Source organism: Brienomyrus brachyistius, chromosome 17 (genome assembly GCF_023856365.1).
Source record: "Brienomyrus brachyistius isolate T26 chromosome 17, BBRACH_0.4, whole genome shotgun sequence".
NCBI lineage: Eukaryota > Metazoa > Chordata > Actinopteri > Osteoglossiformes > Mormyridae > Brienomyrus > Brienomyrus brachyistius.
This window is the reverse complement of record NC_064549.1, coordinates 5,247,135-5,264,856: the sequence shown is the minus strand read 5'-3', so window position 1 is coordinate 5,264,856 and position 17,722 is coordinate 5,247,135. Positions and strand designations below refer to the sequence as shown.

The 17,722-nt window shown below is 46.2% G+C and overlaps 1 protein-coding gene and 1 long non-coding RNA gene across 3 annotated transcripts; both read left to right on the top strand.

The window, feature by feature from the left end:
• Positions 1–1,374: 1,374 nt before the first annotated feature.
• Positions 1,375–6,146, top strand: LOC125711868 (uncharacterized). Its single transcript, XR_007383128.1, has 3 exons — positions 1,375–2,459; positions 2,713–2,768; positions 5,116–6,146. It is a non-coding gene; the product is annotated as an uncharacterized LOC125711868 (long non-coding RNA).
• A 6,427-nt stretch (positions 6,147–12,573) lies between these two features.
• On the top strand, positions 12,574–17,716 carry LOC125712128 (THAP domain-containing protein 5-like). Of its 2 annotated transcripts, none has more exons than XM_048981809.1 (5): positions 12,574–13,056; positions 15,268–15,460; positions 15,665–16,473; positions 16,579–16,765; positions 17,064–17,716. In XM_048981809.1, exons 2-5 carry the CDS (start codon positions 15,314–15,316, stop codon positions 17,223–17,225), a joined length of 1,305 nt encoding a protein of 434 aa, XP_048837766.1. In that variant the 5' UTR covers positions 12,574–13,056; positions 15,268–15,313; the 3' UTR covers positions 17,226–17,716. The 2 variants fall into 2 exon arrangements, with proteins under 2 accessions (XP_048837766.1, XP_048837765.1); XM_048981808.1 differs by lacking the exon at positions 12,574–13,056 and adding an exon at positions 13,307–13,568.
• The last annotated feature ends 6 nt before the right edge of the window (positions 17,717–17,722 follow it).

The following is a 17,722-nucleotide window of genomic DNA, read 5'->3' as shown; positions in this document are numbered from 1 at the left end:
TCACTTTCTTACATCGAATTGCTTCCTGTCAGATCTTGAGTCATAATCTCTATATCACACCCTGTGCCTTTTTGTGAAAGATGGTGTAAAAGTGCAGATATCTGGTCTGAAGATGTCAGGTCACGACGCGAGTACAGAGAACAGAATCTCTGCCGACCTTTCATTTACAGTCCCTCATAAATACCCCAGTCTTGCTGTTCTCCTCCGTCAGCTAAATCCCCAGTGTCATAGCACTGAGCATGTGACCCTGCCGAGGGGATTTTTGGGGAAGCCGGTGAGGATGTCGGGGTAGAGGTGAGAGTGGGGCTTGTGCAGTGTGGACGGCCTGCTGTTTGCTCTGGAGCCTCTTGTCTGCTGGATGGTCCTCAGGTGGGTGAGGGGGGGCCGTCGGTTCCCAGACAAATTGGCCCCTTGTTTGGCACTGCCCCAGGGTAGAGCGTGCTGCTATTAGATACATACACACGCAAACAAACACAGGCATTGATGGTCTCTCTGGGACTGACTCTGAGCTCGCATTATTGCCAGGCTGCTCAGCGGGGATGGTGTGATGCAGCAGAGATGAATGGAACAAGCCCTAACCTATCCTGACTGATGACTGCATGGAAAACGAAAGGCGGTCTTTGTGACACACACACACACACACACACAAACGCTCTGCACTGACATCCACGTAAAGCTCCCCTGCACGTCGGCCATATTCTTCGGAGAGTAGTCAAATTACCCAGCACTCTGGAAATTTATGGAAATACCCCCTCCCCCCCCCAGTGAGATGACACACAAGGGCACTGGATTTAACCATCCCCATGAAATGGAAAATAAACATTTACAAAGATAGCATACTTTGTGTGCCCCCCCATTACACGCAGTTTTATGGCAATGTCAACGAGTTGTTCGTTTTCTCTGTGCCACTCTGACATTAACCAGCCTACCGGACAGAGCAACTTTGTCTCTTAAGAGGCTGGAAAAACCTCACGAAAATCACAATGCTGCCGACAGACATCCCAGTGCTAACAAGGATCTGCTTACTGGCGGCCCACCCAGCCCAAAGTACACCTGCTTTATGCTCACTCTCACGGGAAAACAAATCTCAGTAATTGCTAGGGGTGACATAAATCTTCCAGGAAGCAAATATAGGAGCCCCTCTGGGGGTGGGGGGGCATATTTTCCCATTTCTCTGTGTGCTTGTTTCGCTAAGCAGATGGTGAGCGATCACTGGCCTGTTCGCTCAACATCACGTCCGCGAGGGGCGGGACTGGCCCCCAGCATTCACACTGCCGCTCATCCCGGCCCTGCCTTACGCCTTCAGCACCCCCCCCCCCCCAACCCCCTTGTAACATGGAGACACTAAATCAGATATATGTATGCCAAGTGAGACTTAAATTGGTGCTTCGCACGTAGCAGGATCGACCTCAGCAAATCGATATGATTTCTGATGGGAATTATGCTGATGCTAACGAACGACTCATGGGCCATGAAAAGACTGCAAGGTTCCTAAGTAAAGAGGCCGCTTTACGCCACGTGGAAAGTGCTGCGATCCGACCGACGTTTTGGCCAGGGGGGTGATCCTGTGGTCCGACTGGATATACGCACTCCAACAAAAATTGGCACGCATTAAAAGGGGAGGAGGCCCTTGGGGGTGCCGGTGTGGGGATGCAAAGAGAGTCCCCGGTAAACCACGTTCAGCTATTTATTTTGCTTTGTGGTGGTCCCTGCGTGATTATGGCTCCACTGTTCTCCTGCCAGAGCTGGGCTATTAAAACCCAAGCTGTGGAGAGAGTGCTGGCAATTATGCTGTTCTGGACAAGGCGGTGACCTTAATTACATGCTCCGGGGGTTTCTCTCTACAACTGCACATGCAGAGATTGCAGGTGCGTAGAGCCTCAGCGACTCCTGTCTGCCCGGCCCAACCTTCTCACCCAGCACACAAACACAGAGCGACTGCTCCGACTGGCCAACTTAACCACATTTAAAAGCACGGGGCCCATTTTAGGTTTATTAAGAGGCCCGCTGTCCTGTTTCAGGACATTCTGAAAGCCGTTGTACTATTTAGAGTAGCAGGTGGGCACGTGTGAACGCGTGTCGGCTGTCCTTGCTGCAACTCAGGACTTCAGTGTCAACAAAACGCAGAGAAGGGAATTGTGGGAACTGGCAGGGTTCCCACACAGGGGTGCCCCTAGAGATTTTGGGCCCGATGAAAACATACCGTATGGGGCCCCCAACCCAGACTAATCCAATTATGTATCAAATTTTTTGAGGCTCCTGTTGACCAGAGGCTTTGGAACCTTCCTAACCTTCCTCCTCTTTATAGGTCCATTTCCCACGCTTTGACTCATGCTAAAGAATGCGGACGGCAAATAACCCTGAACACTTCCGCAGTTAGACTCTCGGTGATGGTATCTCTGGACCAAGATGCACAGGTGAAATGCACATGGCGAGCTATTCTGGACGGGGGCTGAGAGGTATGACCATTGGTTTTGCTCACTGTGACATACAGGCACCACTGACTGCTACCGGCAGGGGAGCCACTAGAGAATTTGGCCTCCATGAAAATTTATCATGCTGGGTCCTAACCCTGACCAATCCAGATGCTTTCCAGATTTTTTAGGTCCCATGGAATCATTCTAACTTTACTCCCTTTATCAAAACACTGCAAACTGTATGCATGCTGTCGTTTTCTTTATCTCTTCCTTGTGTCCAAATTCTGCATTCCAGGGACCTTGCGTAGAAGTGTCCCCTGACCTGCAATCGTCTCTTCCACCCACTGTAAGGTAAGGAAGGGAAACTGGGAGGAGGGGGGGGGTCACAAAAGAAAGGAACATTATATGTGGTGACACGTCCCTCTCAGGTGACACTGGAAAGCTCTGCATGAAGTCAGCGTGCACTGTCTGCTGTTACAGGCCATGTAGTGTGTAACACACGCCGCAGTAGGACTGAGCTGGCAAACGACCCCTCCCAGATCAAACGTGACGCAGCTTTGATCCAGAAAACACCCCACATCAAAGCTCCAATGCGCTACAGAGTGGGGGTGCCTGACTGTGCGTTCCTCTGTGATGCGCGTGATGACTCATATTCTGCCACTCAGTAAGGCCTGTTTTCAAACAAGGAAAGGTACACTAACCCCCCCAAAAAGCACCCCCATCACTCTCCCCCACTGCACCCCTTCCTGCTTCCCCCGCGCACCCTACCCGGCAACCCAACATGAGTGACAATCTAAATATATTTTTTACATTTTTGGGATAGAATCCAAAGGAGTACTTTAGGATACAGCTCAAAAAATTCAGGCCAGGGCCAGAAGTGAACATTTTTAAATATTTACGATGAAGAAATGGGCCTGTATTCCCAGGGTCTCTCTAGAGATCGTGCACCGAAGGTTAAAGGTGGAAGTTACGTCCCGCCTCAGGGACTCGTTATTCCTTCTCTCAGTCAGCTGACCAAGCTTGGGCCCCCTGAGCTTCCGGCAGAGATGATTCGGGATAATCCTGCCCTCCAGGCCTAAATCTGCTTGCCGCTCGCTACACAAAGACAACCTCTGCCAACAGCAAGTCATCTGCGAGGACCCATTTGGCACGGACCCATCAGTTTACTATGCCGTTTCACACAGAAAGGCCCGAGGAGGTGAAGTCATATCCAGGGCAGTCAGTTTACGATGATCAGCACTTCCCAAGCCTAGCCCTCGAAGCCCACTGCAAATGCTGGCACTCCTTCCTGCTGAGCTCTTCAGTTGATTACTCTTGATTTTGGTGCTGATTGGATGATTTTCACAGATGAATACTGTGCTAATAGTAAACAATATGACTAATTAAATTTTTTTCTCCTTGATGGCATCATTATGTCAATGGATCCCACAATGGTTTTTAGAAAATTTGGAAAAAACGGTGACACATGTGTAAGATTTTGTGCGTCCTCATGATCTGAACATCTCATTAATTAAATGATGACTTAAAATATGCCTGTACGTTATAAGAAGTTCTTGACTATAGTTCTACGTTAAACATGGAACAAATAGGTCAATTCATCTTGAGGAGGCCCCATAAATGGGGATTAATTAAGAGCTCAGCGGGATCTCGGCTGGCCAGTGGCCTCGCGGCTTCAGCGTTGGTGACATGTGACGCTTCGAACGGCCAGGCTGCGTGTCCATGTGTGGAATAGCTGCTTAATAGCTTCCAAGTGCGAGGCCCGTTTGCAGCAATAGGGATGAGCTCAGCATCTATGCGGCTGGCTGGCATCTATGCGTGTCGGCGTGCATGTGTGTGCCGGCTCACCACTACGGACATGATACATGCTCCCACATGCGAGTAATTCATTCGAACCCAGGGGGGAGGATCGGTGGAGGGACAGTGAGGGAAAGGGACGGGTGGAGAAGGTATGAGGTCATGCTGGTGGTCACGTGACTGGGTGTAAACCGGAGGACGGTGAGGGGAGCTCCGAGGGCTGTGAAACACATCAGTTGGCGCTGTAATTAAAGCGGCTGTGTTTGGGAGGGAAGTCATGGGAGGCTAAGTCCCTTGTGACACCAACTTCCTCTAGGGGATGAAGCTATGTTTGTGTGGCCCCCACTAACCCTCACCACCCCCCTGGGGAACACAAATACACGCAGAGAAAAGGGGAAAAGGCCCCACTAACTGAAGCCAGGCCTCAGCACACAGCCCTAATTTAGGTCCGTCACGGTTAGCTGAGGCACGGTGGCAGTGAGCTCCGGAAGATAGGCGCTGGGTAAAAGTGGCTGGAAGGTGCCCCCCGCCGGCATGAGGGCAGCGGTACTTTTCCACCTGTGCCTGGTGGGTCAGGGGGAGGGATGGGATGACAGGAAATAACAACGGACAGGAAGGCAAAGCGAAAATAAGTCCGTGAGGCAACACAGAGGACTCTGTCCGCACGGAGCCCTGCCTAATGTTCTGTTTTTACATCACAGGTTGCTCTGAGTCAACGTCCTGTTACGGTGTGTGTATGTGTGAGTGCATGCATCCTTATTCATGTGTCATAGTCTGGTGACCCAGGAAAGTTTGAGAGTCTCTCATTTGTGTGTGTATACAGTATACTCTAATTTAGGAAAGTGAGATTGTGTTTTGCGATGGAGAATGAGTCACACTGCCCGACTTCTCTCGCCCTCTCCAGACACCCGGGTGGGCGGAGCCCCGGTGAAGCACGGAGGCGATTGCCGAACTGCCTGACGGCGTCTGCGGGCAACCCGAGACGCGAAACTCTGCTGTCCCCGTTTACAAGGATGTTAAAAGTCACACGGCTGGTTTTAAGAGACCCTGCGGGCTCGCGCATCTCCTCGCACTTTGAAGGGAGTGCTGAGCTGAGCAAACGCATCTCTACCCCCCACGGGGCGTGGGAGGGACAGGGGGACTGGGTTGGAGTCGGAGGAGGAGCCCCCATTAGCCAGAGGGTCGCCTTGACATGAGACCGTGTGGTGGGATTCAGGCTGCTCACCATTGCTCTGACACATGTCACAGGGTGAAGGGCAGTTTCCACTCAGTGTTTACACTTCCTGGAGATACTTTTGCCAGTGGATTCAATACTCAGTCCATCCTTATGTCTCCCCCCCCCCACATGCACAGGTCTGTTTTATGGAATTTTCCCATTTCCTGTTCAGGGTGTGTGCCCATCGCTTCTTCACACATGAAAAAAGGTTGTCTGTTATGGAACGGGGGCAGGAAAAGAAACCAAACAGACATGTGGAAAGAAATGAAGAGTGCCCACGTCCTGAAAAACCACCGGGGGGAGAAAAGGATTCTGGGAGAAAAAAAACAGAAGCAAGAGACACTAATGCAGGGGAAAAGGCAGATGAGCAGAATAAGGGAAGAAGAGAAAATGGCAGCTCGTTGTGTGTGTTTAGGGAAAGACTGCTTATTTACTCATTTGCTCAAACCTCAGTGTCAATTATGGATACAGAAATAAGTTTAATCCCCTGTAACAAAACTTTGGCACCAAGGGTAGGTCTGCTGTGTTTAAACCCTGGGAAATCACACACAGTCGTGGACCATTTATGATCAGAGCTAAATATCGTCCCGTTTAGGGAGTGGGGAGCAGAGAAGGAAAGCTTCCCGGAGAGAGGCACCATCTTGACCTTTCCATTCACCCTCAGCATTATAACATGTCAAGAATCATTTTCTCATTTTTTTTCAGAGTCATTTTTGCTTCACGAGTAAACAAAGTTTGAAGAAATGCACCTAATCTAACCGTTTATTTTTGTTTAATACAGTGGTGTGTGAATTCTTTATATTTTCGATGCCAGACGATATATTCCTACCTTTAAAAAAAAACAGATGGAAAACTGAGAGTGGACTAGCCGTGGATGTTTACATTTGGGGGGGCGTGCAGGAGTATTAGCACAAAGTGAGCTATTCTGCAAGGCAGTCTGTCTCCCAGTGCTCGCTTCACTAAAGCCCGACTGTGTGAACGCCAGCCCCACATACAGGGAGCCGCGTGGCCCTTGCGCAGGGTGGCTGAACATCTCGGCCAGGCTCTGAGACGGCCCCGCAGATATATAAACAGCGGTTCAACAAATATAAACAAAATCGTTCACTGTCCGCTCCCACCTGTCAAAGTCCCCGGAGGGTGGGGCTGGGGGCTGTTTCGCCATCTGGGGAGGATAGGGGGTGTGAAAGGTAAAATTACCGTCAGTCGTTATTTTTCTTCCACTGTGCTGAATTTCCACCGCTGTCCTCTCAGAGCATGCAAACCACCCCTGTGGAGCTATAGACGGCAGCTTCCTAGTGCTCGTTCACACTGTGCCCGCAGTGCACAGGAGGTCCGAGATGTACACAAACAGACAATGGCCATTACTGAACAAAATGAGGCGAACAGAAATATATACAAACAAGGAATATATACACAAATTCCTATGGCATTAAAAAGATAAACTAAAAATACTCTCCCTTGGGTATGTCATCTCCTTCCAAGGGGTTGGATCGAAAAAAGAGTTAAAGATGATGAAGGAAAGTGAGCGATGAAAGCGTAGTAGGACAGTGCAGGGGTGGGGTGCTGAGAGTGAAATAAATTTGCTTGCCTGATCACTTCTCTTTGAAGGTGCCTGGGTTCGTTTGGACAGAAAACATGTGGTTTTAATAAATGCCCCCCCATCAGACCCCCAGCACACATCCTGAGGCCAACTGCGTTTAACGAGGAAACGGAAAAATGCGGCCAAGGCGATTATGAAATGCCTGTGACATTTCAGCTGTTGCGATGGGTTATCAGTCCGTGGCTTGACAGGGGGAAGGCACCGGGACGGAATTATGGGACAGATTAAGGGTTTTATTTTATTTTCGGTGAAAATCCCTTCCTCTACATGGAGTTACTGTCTGTTGCTGAAATTTCCCACAATGTACAGTAAGAGCCTATGCAACTATTCTGAACACAGGAGGCAGGTCCTCACATTCAACTTGTACTGCATTCACTCGATGTAGGATTTTAGACTCGGGGACGTTTCAAACGTCACATGTTATGACTTGAACAATCCTGTGTATGCTTTTAAATCCCTATTAGATTAGTTTTATTTTACCAACCTCTTTCTTTGGTCTGGTACGTCTCTCACTGTCTGACTTTATAAACTTCCTCGGGACCCCAAGACCATGGAGCAACCCCCCCCCCCCCCCCCGAAAGACTCTTCGGCCCTTCTCTATTTCCCTTCCCCTCTCCCATCCACCCCCCTCCTCGTGTCTGTGGGCTCTACATAGTATTTGTCTCTGCCTCTTTGGCTCTCGTCCTGCATCTTGCCATTCATCTCTGGAAGCACGGCAGACCAGTGGGTGGCCCCTCTGAATAAATGAGTGCCGATGTCTTAGGTGTCGCCATATTTCATGCAGGAGATCCCCGTGAGTCATCATCCTTGGAATTGTCCAGAAAGCCCGGTTCACAATTTCCTGGGTCAGAGTTTCTTGGGAACATGATCGTGGGAGAAATACGGAAATTCATTATATTATTATTTGTAAATACTCACCCCCTGTGTGCAAGATGCTCAGAATTTCTTTAATAGAAGAATGACAAAACATTCTAGATGTAACAGAATTGAAAGGCTAGGTATTAATCTACAAAATGAACGGCACATTGTAGCCCTTCTCTCTACTGCAAACTCGATTTGGATAAAAGCATCACATACATGTAATGTAACATAAACCTTTGTGTTTGAAGAGTGCTCTCTTGCGGGAAATGTGTAGTATCAAATTCTTCATTCAAAAAACTCTCCTTTACCTTGCAAAGCAGAAAAATGTGTTGGAATGGAATGTGTAGTGGTGAAGTCCCAGGCTGTGACTGGTTAACTACATCAAGTTCATAATGAAAATGGTTCAAACAGAAATATCCCACAAACGGTTATTATTGAATAATTAATCTAATAACAATCACTATTACCATCATCAGTGGGCATTTAGTGCCATCTAGTGTCCATATCTAACATGCAATAATAAGTTGCTTCTGTATTTAAACAAGAACAGCAGATGGAATAACTGAAAAGCATAAACATGCCCAGAAACGGGCCAATTTAATATTAAACAGGTGAAAATCTATTTACTTACAGGTTGTGCCATGGATCGGCATAGATTGTATTCATAGGTGGTGTCATCCAACATGGCTGCATATAGTTTGGTCCCTGAAAACCCCCCCACAGTGTCTGAGCCCCTGAAAATCTTTAGCTTTCTCTCCCAATATATGCAGTCCTGGGTCAAAGAGACTTCAGAAATCATGGTCAGATTGGTTCCCTGCAAACTACCATTCATTATATGGGTGGAGATCTAGTCCCAAAATATGTAGCACTGAGATAAGTTTTCTTGAGACTCAAGGTGCTTCCCCTGTTTAAGTGGACTTGATCTTCATTCATTTGCACTTAAATTCGACAAGTTATCTGGCTAAATAAGGACTCCGACTGGGCGATAAGGAAGCCCAGCCTGTCAGATGGTCCGGAGGCCACGATCACTCAACGGCTTTAGCGAACGGGTTGGGCTGTGCCTCCACTGTTGGGGAAACAGAGGGCACCTGAACCTGATCTGAACGAGGAAAGCACATCTTAGAATCCCAATTTGTACTCACACATCCTCAGTTTAGTTCATTATGCTGCCTGTGTACCATATTCTATTACAATAAAACTGGAGGAAATGAAGTGTAACCCACCCCCAGCGTCTATGTGCTTGTTAAGTTACGTGTCAACCTAGGATCAAATATTTTCCAACATAATGAGACAATATCTCTGCAATGTATACTCACCAGAAGGGGCGGAGGTCTTATCCTGGGGGCGGAGACAGCTTTAGTTTCTTCCAGTGAAGACAAATTAAGCCATATCATGATTTGACTGATAGCTGCTCCTTGTTTAACTCAGTAACTGAGTAACTGTCAGGCTTAGCTATTGTATTACTCTATTGTATCTCGTAATTACCAGGTATCCTGCCCTGATTACCCTCCATATTTTGCACCTGTGTTTTCCCCTTTTATATGTAAGGTCTTTGGCCCTGGCTGGTGAGTCGAGTGTTTGTCACATTGTAGTGGTCATTGCCAGTTAAGTCGACCCTATCTTCCTCATATATTACTCAATATACCCCTTAGACCCGCACATACATCCTGCTTTCAAGTGTGACAGTAATCATAGATAATGCAAAACTGTAATAAAATATCTAGTGCTGACTTCAGAAGTCTAGTTATGTCAGAGATGCTAATTAAGCCTGGTTTATCCTACTTGATATACAGTACATGCTATCTAGGAGTCAACTAGGCATAAATGCAGCCAGGCTGAGTTTCCAATGAACGCCCATGTACAAATGAAAGTAGTATTGGAGTAGGAGCAACGCTACGACTTCTAATAAAGCAAGAACGTAATAAAACTATTAGTGCAACATAGGAATATTCAGGGAGCAACAGACGGCAGTCTGTGAAGCCCCTGGACTGTGTCTCTGATTGTAGGGTACATCAGCAATGACAATTAATCAGAGTACAGAGAACCAGTGAAAGGACTTTGAATTTTGCATGGAGAACAACCTGCGGCTCAATATCAGTAAGACAAAGGAGTTTGTGGTGGACTTCTGGCATGTCAAAGAGAACATGAGACCAGTCAGCATCCAGGGAAAGGAAGTGGACATTGTTACATTTTGAGACAAATCACATCAAAATTGGAGCAGCACTGCTCTGTAGCAACCAAAAGGTGACTACCGAAGACATGCGATCTTGTGAACATGATAACTCAAAAAGTATTTGATTATGGATGAAAATCTACACTGAGTATGGTCAGCATGTCACAAAGAATGAGGATGAAGACATGGACCTGAGCGGGCTGCTCAATACCGTCATAGACTTCAGGGAAAACAGAGACAAAGGAGACATTCAATGGGCCTTGGACACCTTCATGTGTAGGGAAATTGTGCTGGACTGCACAACATCGGTTTGTAGATACCATCATCATCTTGTGTAATGGGGGTTCAGACTGTTTGACTAGAATTTGGCTCCAGTTAAGTCAACAGACTGTATGTTGAGTTATGCCTTTTATATAACAAAGTTTTGTAAATATTCAATATTCTAGTTGTGACATGCCACAATTTGTAGTGTACCAGCCAGGTCTGAGTACATGTCACCTTCACTGTTGCTCAATGTGAGAAACCTCCTGTATTACATCCCCCAATTTTCTTAATGCGGGAGATTCCCAGTATCGCCCCTATCTCAGTCATAACACAAAACCTCCATCTACACTTCCCCGTGGGGGGGGCGGTGGGGGCTTTCTCTTACTCAAGCCACACACATGCACCCACACACGTGCACACGCCCTCTCTACCCTCCATAGCTGCCTTTGACCCACAACCTATTACCCATAATCCTTTGCCCAAACTGTTTTTTTTTTTTTTTTTGCTTTTGTATATCCTGACAGAAACTTCCCTGAGCTCGGTTGTTCATCCTGCGATTATTCTGTCCCCTGTGAATGTCCCAGAAGGCCGTCTGAACTGCCGTGCTGTTGATGGGACCAAGTCGTACCTGATGAGACCCTCAAGCTGAGCACCTCCCCCATCCCCCAATGCCCTGCCACGGAGTCCAGCCCCACCTGCTGATGCAGAAACCTGAATCCCTCTCCTGACGTATGTGGCTGTTAGCACTGCATTTCTGCACAGGTTTTTTTAAATGTCAGCCTAAGCATTATATTCAGTATCATATTAGAGATTTTTTATGTCGCAAAATATTATTTGCTGATGGTGAAGCTTGCTGGCAGTGATTACATTATTTTTTATTCTGCAGAAAACAAAAGATTGATCTGTGATCTAGATGTAATAATGAATTAAAGCTTTTCACGAGCCAGTACTTTGAGACCAACTCTAAGTAGGGAATGAGCCGATGAAATCCCTTGTTCTACCCAAGAGAAAATGGCTCATCATCCAATTCAAGCATCTCCATTATTTTAGCAATGTCTTCAGCTCTAATACGGCTAAAATTAAATATTGATAAGCTTTAACAATTGGCCAGCAATAATCAGCTAAGGTCGACACATTGGACTGCAGCCAATACCTCGATCTATAATGAATCATGGCAGATAGCGATATGTTAACCGACACTTTGTGCATCTCTAGTGTGCAGGTATGTATTTGTTTAAGGTTGACAAATATCTGATTAGATTGGACATTCCAGTTTATCAGCTTGACATCCTCAGTCCAGTGCAAGATCTGGCCCAATGCTCATTTGTCCTCTTTTTCACCTTCGATATCATTTGTAAGGCATAATGTACAACTACTTACCAAATAAATAATGTCACACACTGCAATAAATGTTAATTATTTTATTACTAATTACAATGTCCAGTTACCATTGCATCAATGAACACTCAGAGATCATAAAGCACTTCATTAAGACTGCACTCCGCTCTTTCAAATGCAAGAACTTCAACTCCAGGTTCGCATTCATGAAGAACCTCAAAGAATCGCATTTCCATGAGTGAAGGCTTGCACAGAGATGCAAAAACTCCCTAGCAAATACAAGAAATTTTCCAAGACCTTCAAGATATCATAATGTCCATGAAAAACTAAAATGCAAAAGTTAATATATATATATATATATATATATATATATATATATATATATATATATATATATATATATATATATATATATATATATATATATATATATTCACTTTTGCATTTTAGTTTTTCATGGACATTATGGCTCTTGCAGTTATGACACAAACACCTGTTTAACCATTTCAGGACAAGCCAACCGGTACAAGCACACATCATCATATAAACACGTCTCGCAGTTTTTTGGCTCGTATGGTTTTTTTCTTCCCATTTTATTTTCATGACCATCCAAATTTATTGTTAATGATGGGATAAAACAGGACCAATTTGTGAAAGTTTTTCCATTTTTGGAATTCTGGGCATGTGGACCAGATACAGTCCAGGAAAACCAGCCTCTGGTTCTCTTCTTTTAAGAAACAGTACCATTATTACTACATGCTATATTTGTCTTGCTGCTGAATAACATATTTGATAAACCAGGCCTAAATGGTGTGTACTCTTTATCTCTGTCTCGGCATTCAGTGACTCATTTCCGCACAGTAATTTGTTTTTGGTAAAACAGCAACATGACATCAGTGCTGTTGAAGGGGTAGTGGACAAAGATCTTACCAAGAGGAGCCACAGAAAAAGCGACTTAAACTTGGACGCAAGTTCCCACGGTTGAAACGTGTTTTGTCAAGAGCGCAGGAGAGACAGTGCGCAGGTTTTCCGTAAGGCTTGTGCTTTATCAGTAGTTACCTCTCCTTCCTGAACTCTCTGCAGGTCACCCTCTTCTAGCTCAGATGAGGATGGATGGGTGTCAGGTGACTGCATGGACTGCAGAGACAGCAACACACTCACGAGCAGCCAGAAGGCCAGCCTTGTCATCGTCGACTTGGGGGTACACAGTGTGATTTCAAAATACAGCAGCATCCCTTCTTCCCTGTCTAAGACAGAATGTGTTCTTCTTTCCTCCTAGTCACTGACATTAGGCACCTCCTCTATTGAGAGTAATGTAGAGGAAGCACCGGTCCCCTTTCGTGGTGACAGAAAACACCACAGCTAACGAGGGACCTTTCAGCTTCCTGAAAAGGTAACTGATAAAAGTGTGATCACAGTGGCAAATCGGTAATTTACTCTATTTAGATGCTGGATCCACTCTCAGTTAATAAGCTCCCCCATGGGTTGGACGTCTAAAAGTTAGGATTCCACCAGTAAATTAGTCTTTCAGTTGTACAACAAAAGGAGTTGCAGGATTAGGGGTTGTACTAAAGGCTTTAGCTGGGTGCGTTGGATGATAGTGCCACTGCGGTTCCTCAGCTCACCTGTAGGTGGCACTCTAGTAGATTCCGGCTAGGCGGCTATGCGCAGACTCGCACAAACGTGGCTACCACCCTCAGACCTTTGACACTTCGAACGTTTGTTTCTTTGCGACACCATGGTATAGCCGTACCAGTTGACGTTTGCGTGACCCGGGGTACAGACTTGTGCTCCGGTTTAGTTCATTATTCATCGTCCATTAAGCACAATGCCTAAATACTGTACGGCTCCCAACTGCAGGAACGACGCTGGGAGCACCGGCTCAGACAGGAAGAGCTTCTACAAGTAAGCTGGGGAGATAACAGTGAATGTTTTTGCAAAACAGCTCGTCATTGTCCGCCATGCCGGGTAGTGCGTTTCGATTTCATACTGCTAAGTTTGATAAGTTATATATGCAGCCTTATATTTACTGATGTTCCCCATATGGCTTAACACGGAGCCTTACGTGCAGCTGATAGAGGTCCAAGGTGACATCTGCTAAGATCCCTGAAACTGTCGTGTTTTGCTGCGTGAGCTGCACCCCCGCGGCTGCCGTGAAACTGCCTCATTTCAGAGTCCCGGACAGCTAAATAGTTATGATTCTCGTTACTGAATATGTAGAACAGTTTAGCCTAACCGGCCAGTTTTAGCAGGTTAGCATTCCAGAAACGGACGCATGTGCATGTCATGTCCCTATCTTGTCGGGGTGTCTCCGGCAAGGAGAGAGTTCAGCCGTGTGCTTTTGGCTTAATGACAATGTAAATACCTCTTCTTCGTTCATATGACCACTGTAGTTATGGATGAATGTGCACGATTATTCACGTTCCACATATATTTGGCTCTTAATCGCTGTAATGGTTGTCGTAGAAGGAAAATACCATGGCAAGCGTAGTACAACAAAAACAATGTGAATGTGACTTTGCATATACGGTTGCCAACTTTGTAGGTATAAAGAAGTCAACAAGTATATTAAGTTTTCTGAATGCTCAGATATGCAGTGTGTTCAGAAAGTGTTCACACCCCTTCGCGTTCTTCACATCTTATGTTGTAGCCTTACGCTAAAATCGTTTACATTAATTTTATCCACTCTGCAATTTACATTCAATACTCTCTAATGACAAAGGAAAGAAGGATTTTATAATTTCTTATTTATTTATTTATTTATTTATTTATTTATTTATTTATTTTATTATTTTTTTTTTTTTAAAAGGAATTGATACATCACGTTGACCCTTTGCTATAACACGTAAAATTTCGTTCAGATGCATCCTATTTCTGTTGATCAACTTTGAAACGTTTGTACCCCCTTTTGGGGTTAACCAATGGTTAATTCAGTTGGTTGTACCTGATATGGAAAGGTGCACGACTGTCTGGATAATGGTCCAATAGTTTACGATGTATTCACCTTAGCATAAGGCTACATCATAATAAAATGTGAAAAAACTGAAGGGGTCTGAATGCCCCATATACATCAACTGATTTTTTATTTTTTTTTTATCTAGGAGTTTCTCAGTAAAATGTGTGTTATTTTTTAAATTAAATTAAATTTTTTTTCTGATGCTAATTGGGGAAAGAGCTACCAAGTTCTAGTAGAAGTGTTTTTGCATGTGTGAATGGGTATATGTACAGCACATCACTTACAAAACACAAAGAAACAGTATATTATCTTCCGCCTTGTACGTGGTGATGAATTTACGTGTTCATAAGTTATTGCTACATTTCACATTTTACTTATTTACATGTGCCAGACACTACAGTACTGGAAGTCTTGTTGGCCTTTCACATATTCACTGTGGATGGGACTGATGCTGTGTAGTACACAGAATAGCAATTCTGGGTCCGGGGTAGATGTGTGTAAGGCCAACTTGAGATTTGAGATCTTGGTGAGTGTGCTGCATTCCACATAACGTACTGAGTATCCACCCAGCCTTGTACGGGGTTATGATGCCTGTGTGATTGTTCTGTCCTCAACATTTCGTTTAATGAAGATGTTGGTGGTTTCCAGGTTTCCACTGCATGACCCAGCCAGGCTGCAGCAGTGGCTGAAAAACATGGGTCGAGAGGGTTGGACGCCTTCACGTCACCAGCACATCTGCCACGAGCACTTCACACCCTCCTGCTTCACCATGCGATGGGGGATCCGCTACCTCGCCAGCGGCGCCGTGCCGACCATCTTCCAGCTCTCTGAAAATGCAGAGGTACTAGGAGTTCCTCTGCATGTTATTGCTGTAACCGCTGAAAAACAGCCCTCTTATTAGTGCCCACCGTGGTGTATAACTGCTTCTTTATTTCACTTTGTCTTGAGAAAACAGATCCTTCACTAGGTGCAGTTTTGGTGAAACATGCAGGCAAAGCATCGAGTTAGAAGGACATGAGCTTTTCAGTCTCTCTTTCTTCAACAGAAACGTAAAAGCACCAGTAACGCTGACAGGAAAGCAAAGAGGATACGGCCTTCCAGCAGGAAAGCTGTGTTGACCGTGCCATTGGAGAAGATATCCAACTGCGATAGTGTGCACCAAGATGCCAGTGTTGGCTCCGTGCAGCTATACACCATTACGGTGGAGCCTTCTCTGCTGCTGGAATCGAGCACCATGGAACAGTCCATGGGATCTGCCCCCACTGCCTTAGCTCTACCAGCAGTTGATGGACAGGATAGCCTGGGAGATGATTTTCCAATGACGCTGTTTCAAGCTGTGGAGGATTTCAGCGTGTCAGGTGGAGGGGAGCGTGCCGAGGTCATGGTAGTGTCCAAGGGTGCATCGACGGACAGTGAAGATACAGTGGAGGGCTTAGCAACTGCTCTCCTGGCAGAAGGCCAGGAGGTGGTCATACATGATGCTGTGGGCCAGGGAGCAGTGGGCCCCTCCTCACTGGTTATTGAGAACATGGCCCTGGAGACAGTGGAGCCACCTGCAGGCCAGGATGACCGCGGTATCCAGATCATTGCTTACTTCGAGACGATTCCCAGCGTCCTTCCAGCCGGCGCCACCCATTGTGGCCTAACACCCGACACAGTGCTGTCCTCTGCCCTCAGCCCTCAGCCCATAGTCTCCACTCTTCCCATTGTGTCCAAGCACATGCCCCCCTTGTCAGGGTCCTTTGTTCTTGCTTCAGAGAGGCCTGAGAGTTCAGAGACAGAGGTGGAGGGGCAAAGGGAGGGAAAGGAAGAGGATGGTATAGAGCACCAGAGGAAACAACTGGATGAGCACCGGTAAGCATTGAAAACCTGGCCTTTCGCACTCTGGCCATACAATCACTGGGTAACACTTCGTCAGTAAGTGAACGGTCAGCACCCGGCTCTTTGTCTCCTGGTCAGCTACCACAAGAACAGCCTGAGTAAGGAGCAGCTGGAAGTCATTGTGACAGAGCTGCAGAAGAAGGTGAAGGTGCTGCAGCAGAGGCACCGGAGGCACCTGGACAAGCTGCTGGGGCTGGAGAGCACAGTGAGCCAGCTGAGGCACAGCAAGCTGCTGAGTGAGGAGCGGCTGAGCCTGCTGGAGAGGGTGAGCATGGGCCCAGCCCTCGCCTTCAAACAGCGTCCTCTTTTACATGCTCAGAACATCCTGCCCCCGTGCATTCAGATGGATATGTGCACAATGAAAGAAGTTAAATCCATTCATATAATGAATTTATACCTGATTAAATGGACCTATTTGTGGTCTTAGAGTGAATTCACTACCTTACAGATTCTCTTTAAGTTATGCGTTTCTCAGCAATAAAGTAGCGATCTTGCTACTTGTCACCATTCTGTCACAGGTCTCTGGCCTTATTCCTTTGGTTTCTTCACCTGTCTCCATGCAGGCCTACGTTCAGACGAGTGCCGTCGTGTCAGATGCTGGGGAAACAGTGGCCATCATTTGTGAAGATGAGAAGATGGCGTACCTCTACTCTCTGCCGGAGTACGGAACCGGGGAGGGACTCGAACAGGACATGGAGGGTCCCGCTGCACTGTCAGAGAGCTGACATCCATTCTGAGCCGTCCTTACCAAAAAGGAAGGGGGAAATGTGGAAGCACTTAGTTTCTGTCTTCTGTGTGGTAGAGAGGACCAAGAGTTCTTCCTAAAACACTAAGCAGACCTGCACTGTGGCACTGGTGCAATGAGAATGGAATTATCCCCTAGGGGAATCATACTTTCCCCAGGGTTACACTGGTGTCTTGTTGTTTGTGAATTTTCCTGGACTGGTGAACCCCCCCCTGTGATTTATATATCTTTGCGACTGGAACAGCTTGAAGTTCATCCTTTTCTCCCTTCCTGAACTGACTTAATTTTTCTGTGAAACACCCGCTACTACTTAAATCCTGAGGTGCTGACCAGTGATTAATGGGGATGAAGTTAATTTAGTGAACCGTGCAGGGAATGAGGTGTGTGATTCTTGATTTATATACACTGCGGAATGAATGCCTTTTGAAAACATGGAGCTGGAGAAGTAAAGTGTCTTTGTACTTTGCCAAACCTTTG

Bases quoted from the DNA above. Each gene is read 5' to 3' on its own strand.
- LOC125712128 (XM_048981808.1), top strand. From the start codon at position 13,492: ATGCCTAAATACTGTACGGCTCCCAACTGCAGGAACGACGCTGGGAGC. The intron at 13,569-15,267 runs GTAAGCTGGGGA...GGTGGTTTCCAG, and splicing joins GACAGGAAGAGCTTCTACAA to GTTTCCACTGCATGACCCAG. The intron at 15,461-15,664 runs GTACTAGGAGTT...TTTCTTCAACAG, and splicing joins AGCTCTCTGAAAATGCAGAG to AAACGTAAAAGCACCAGTAA.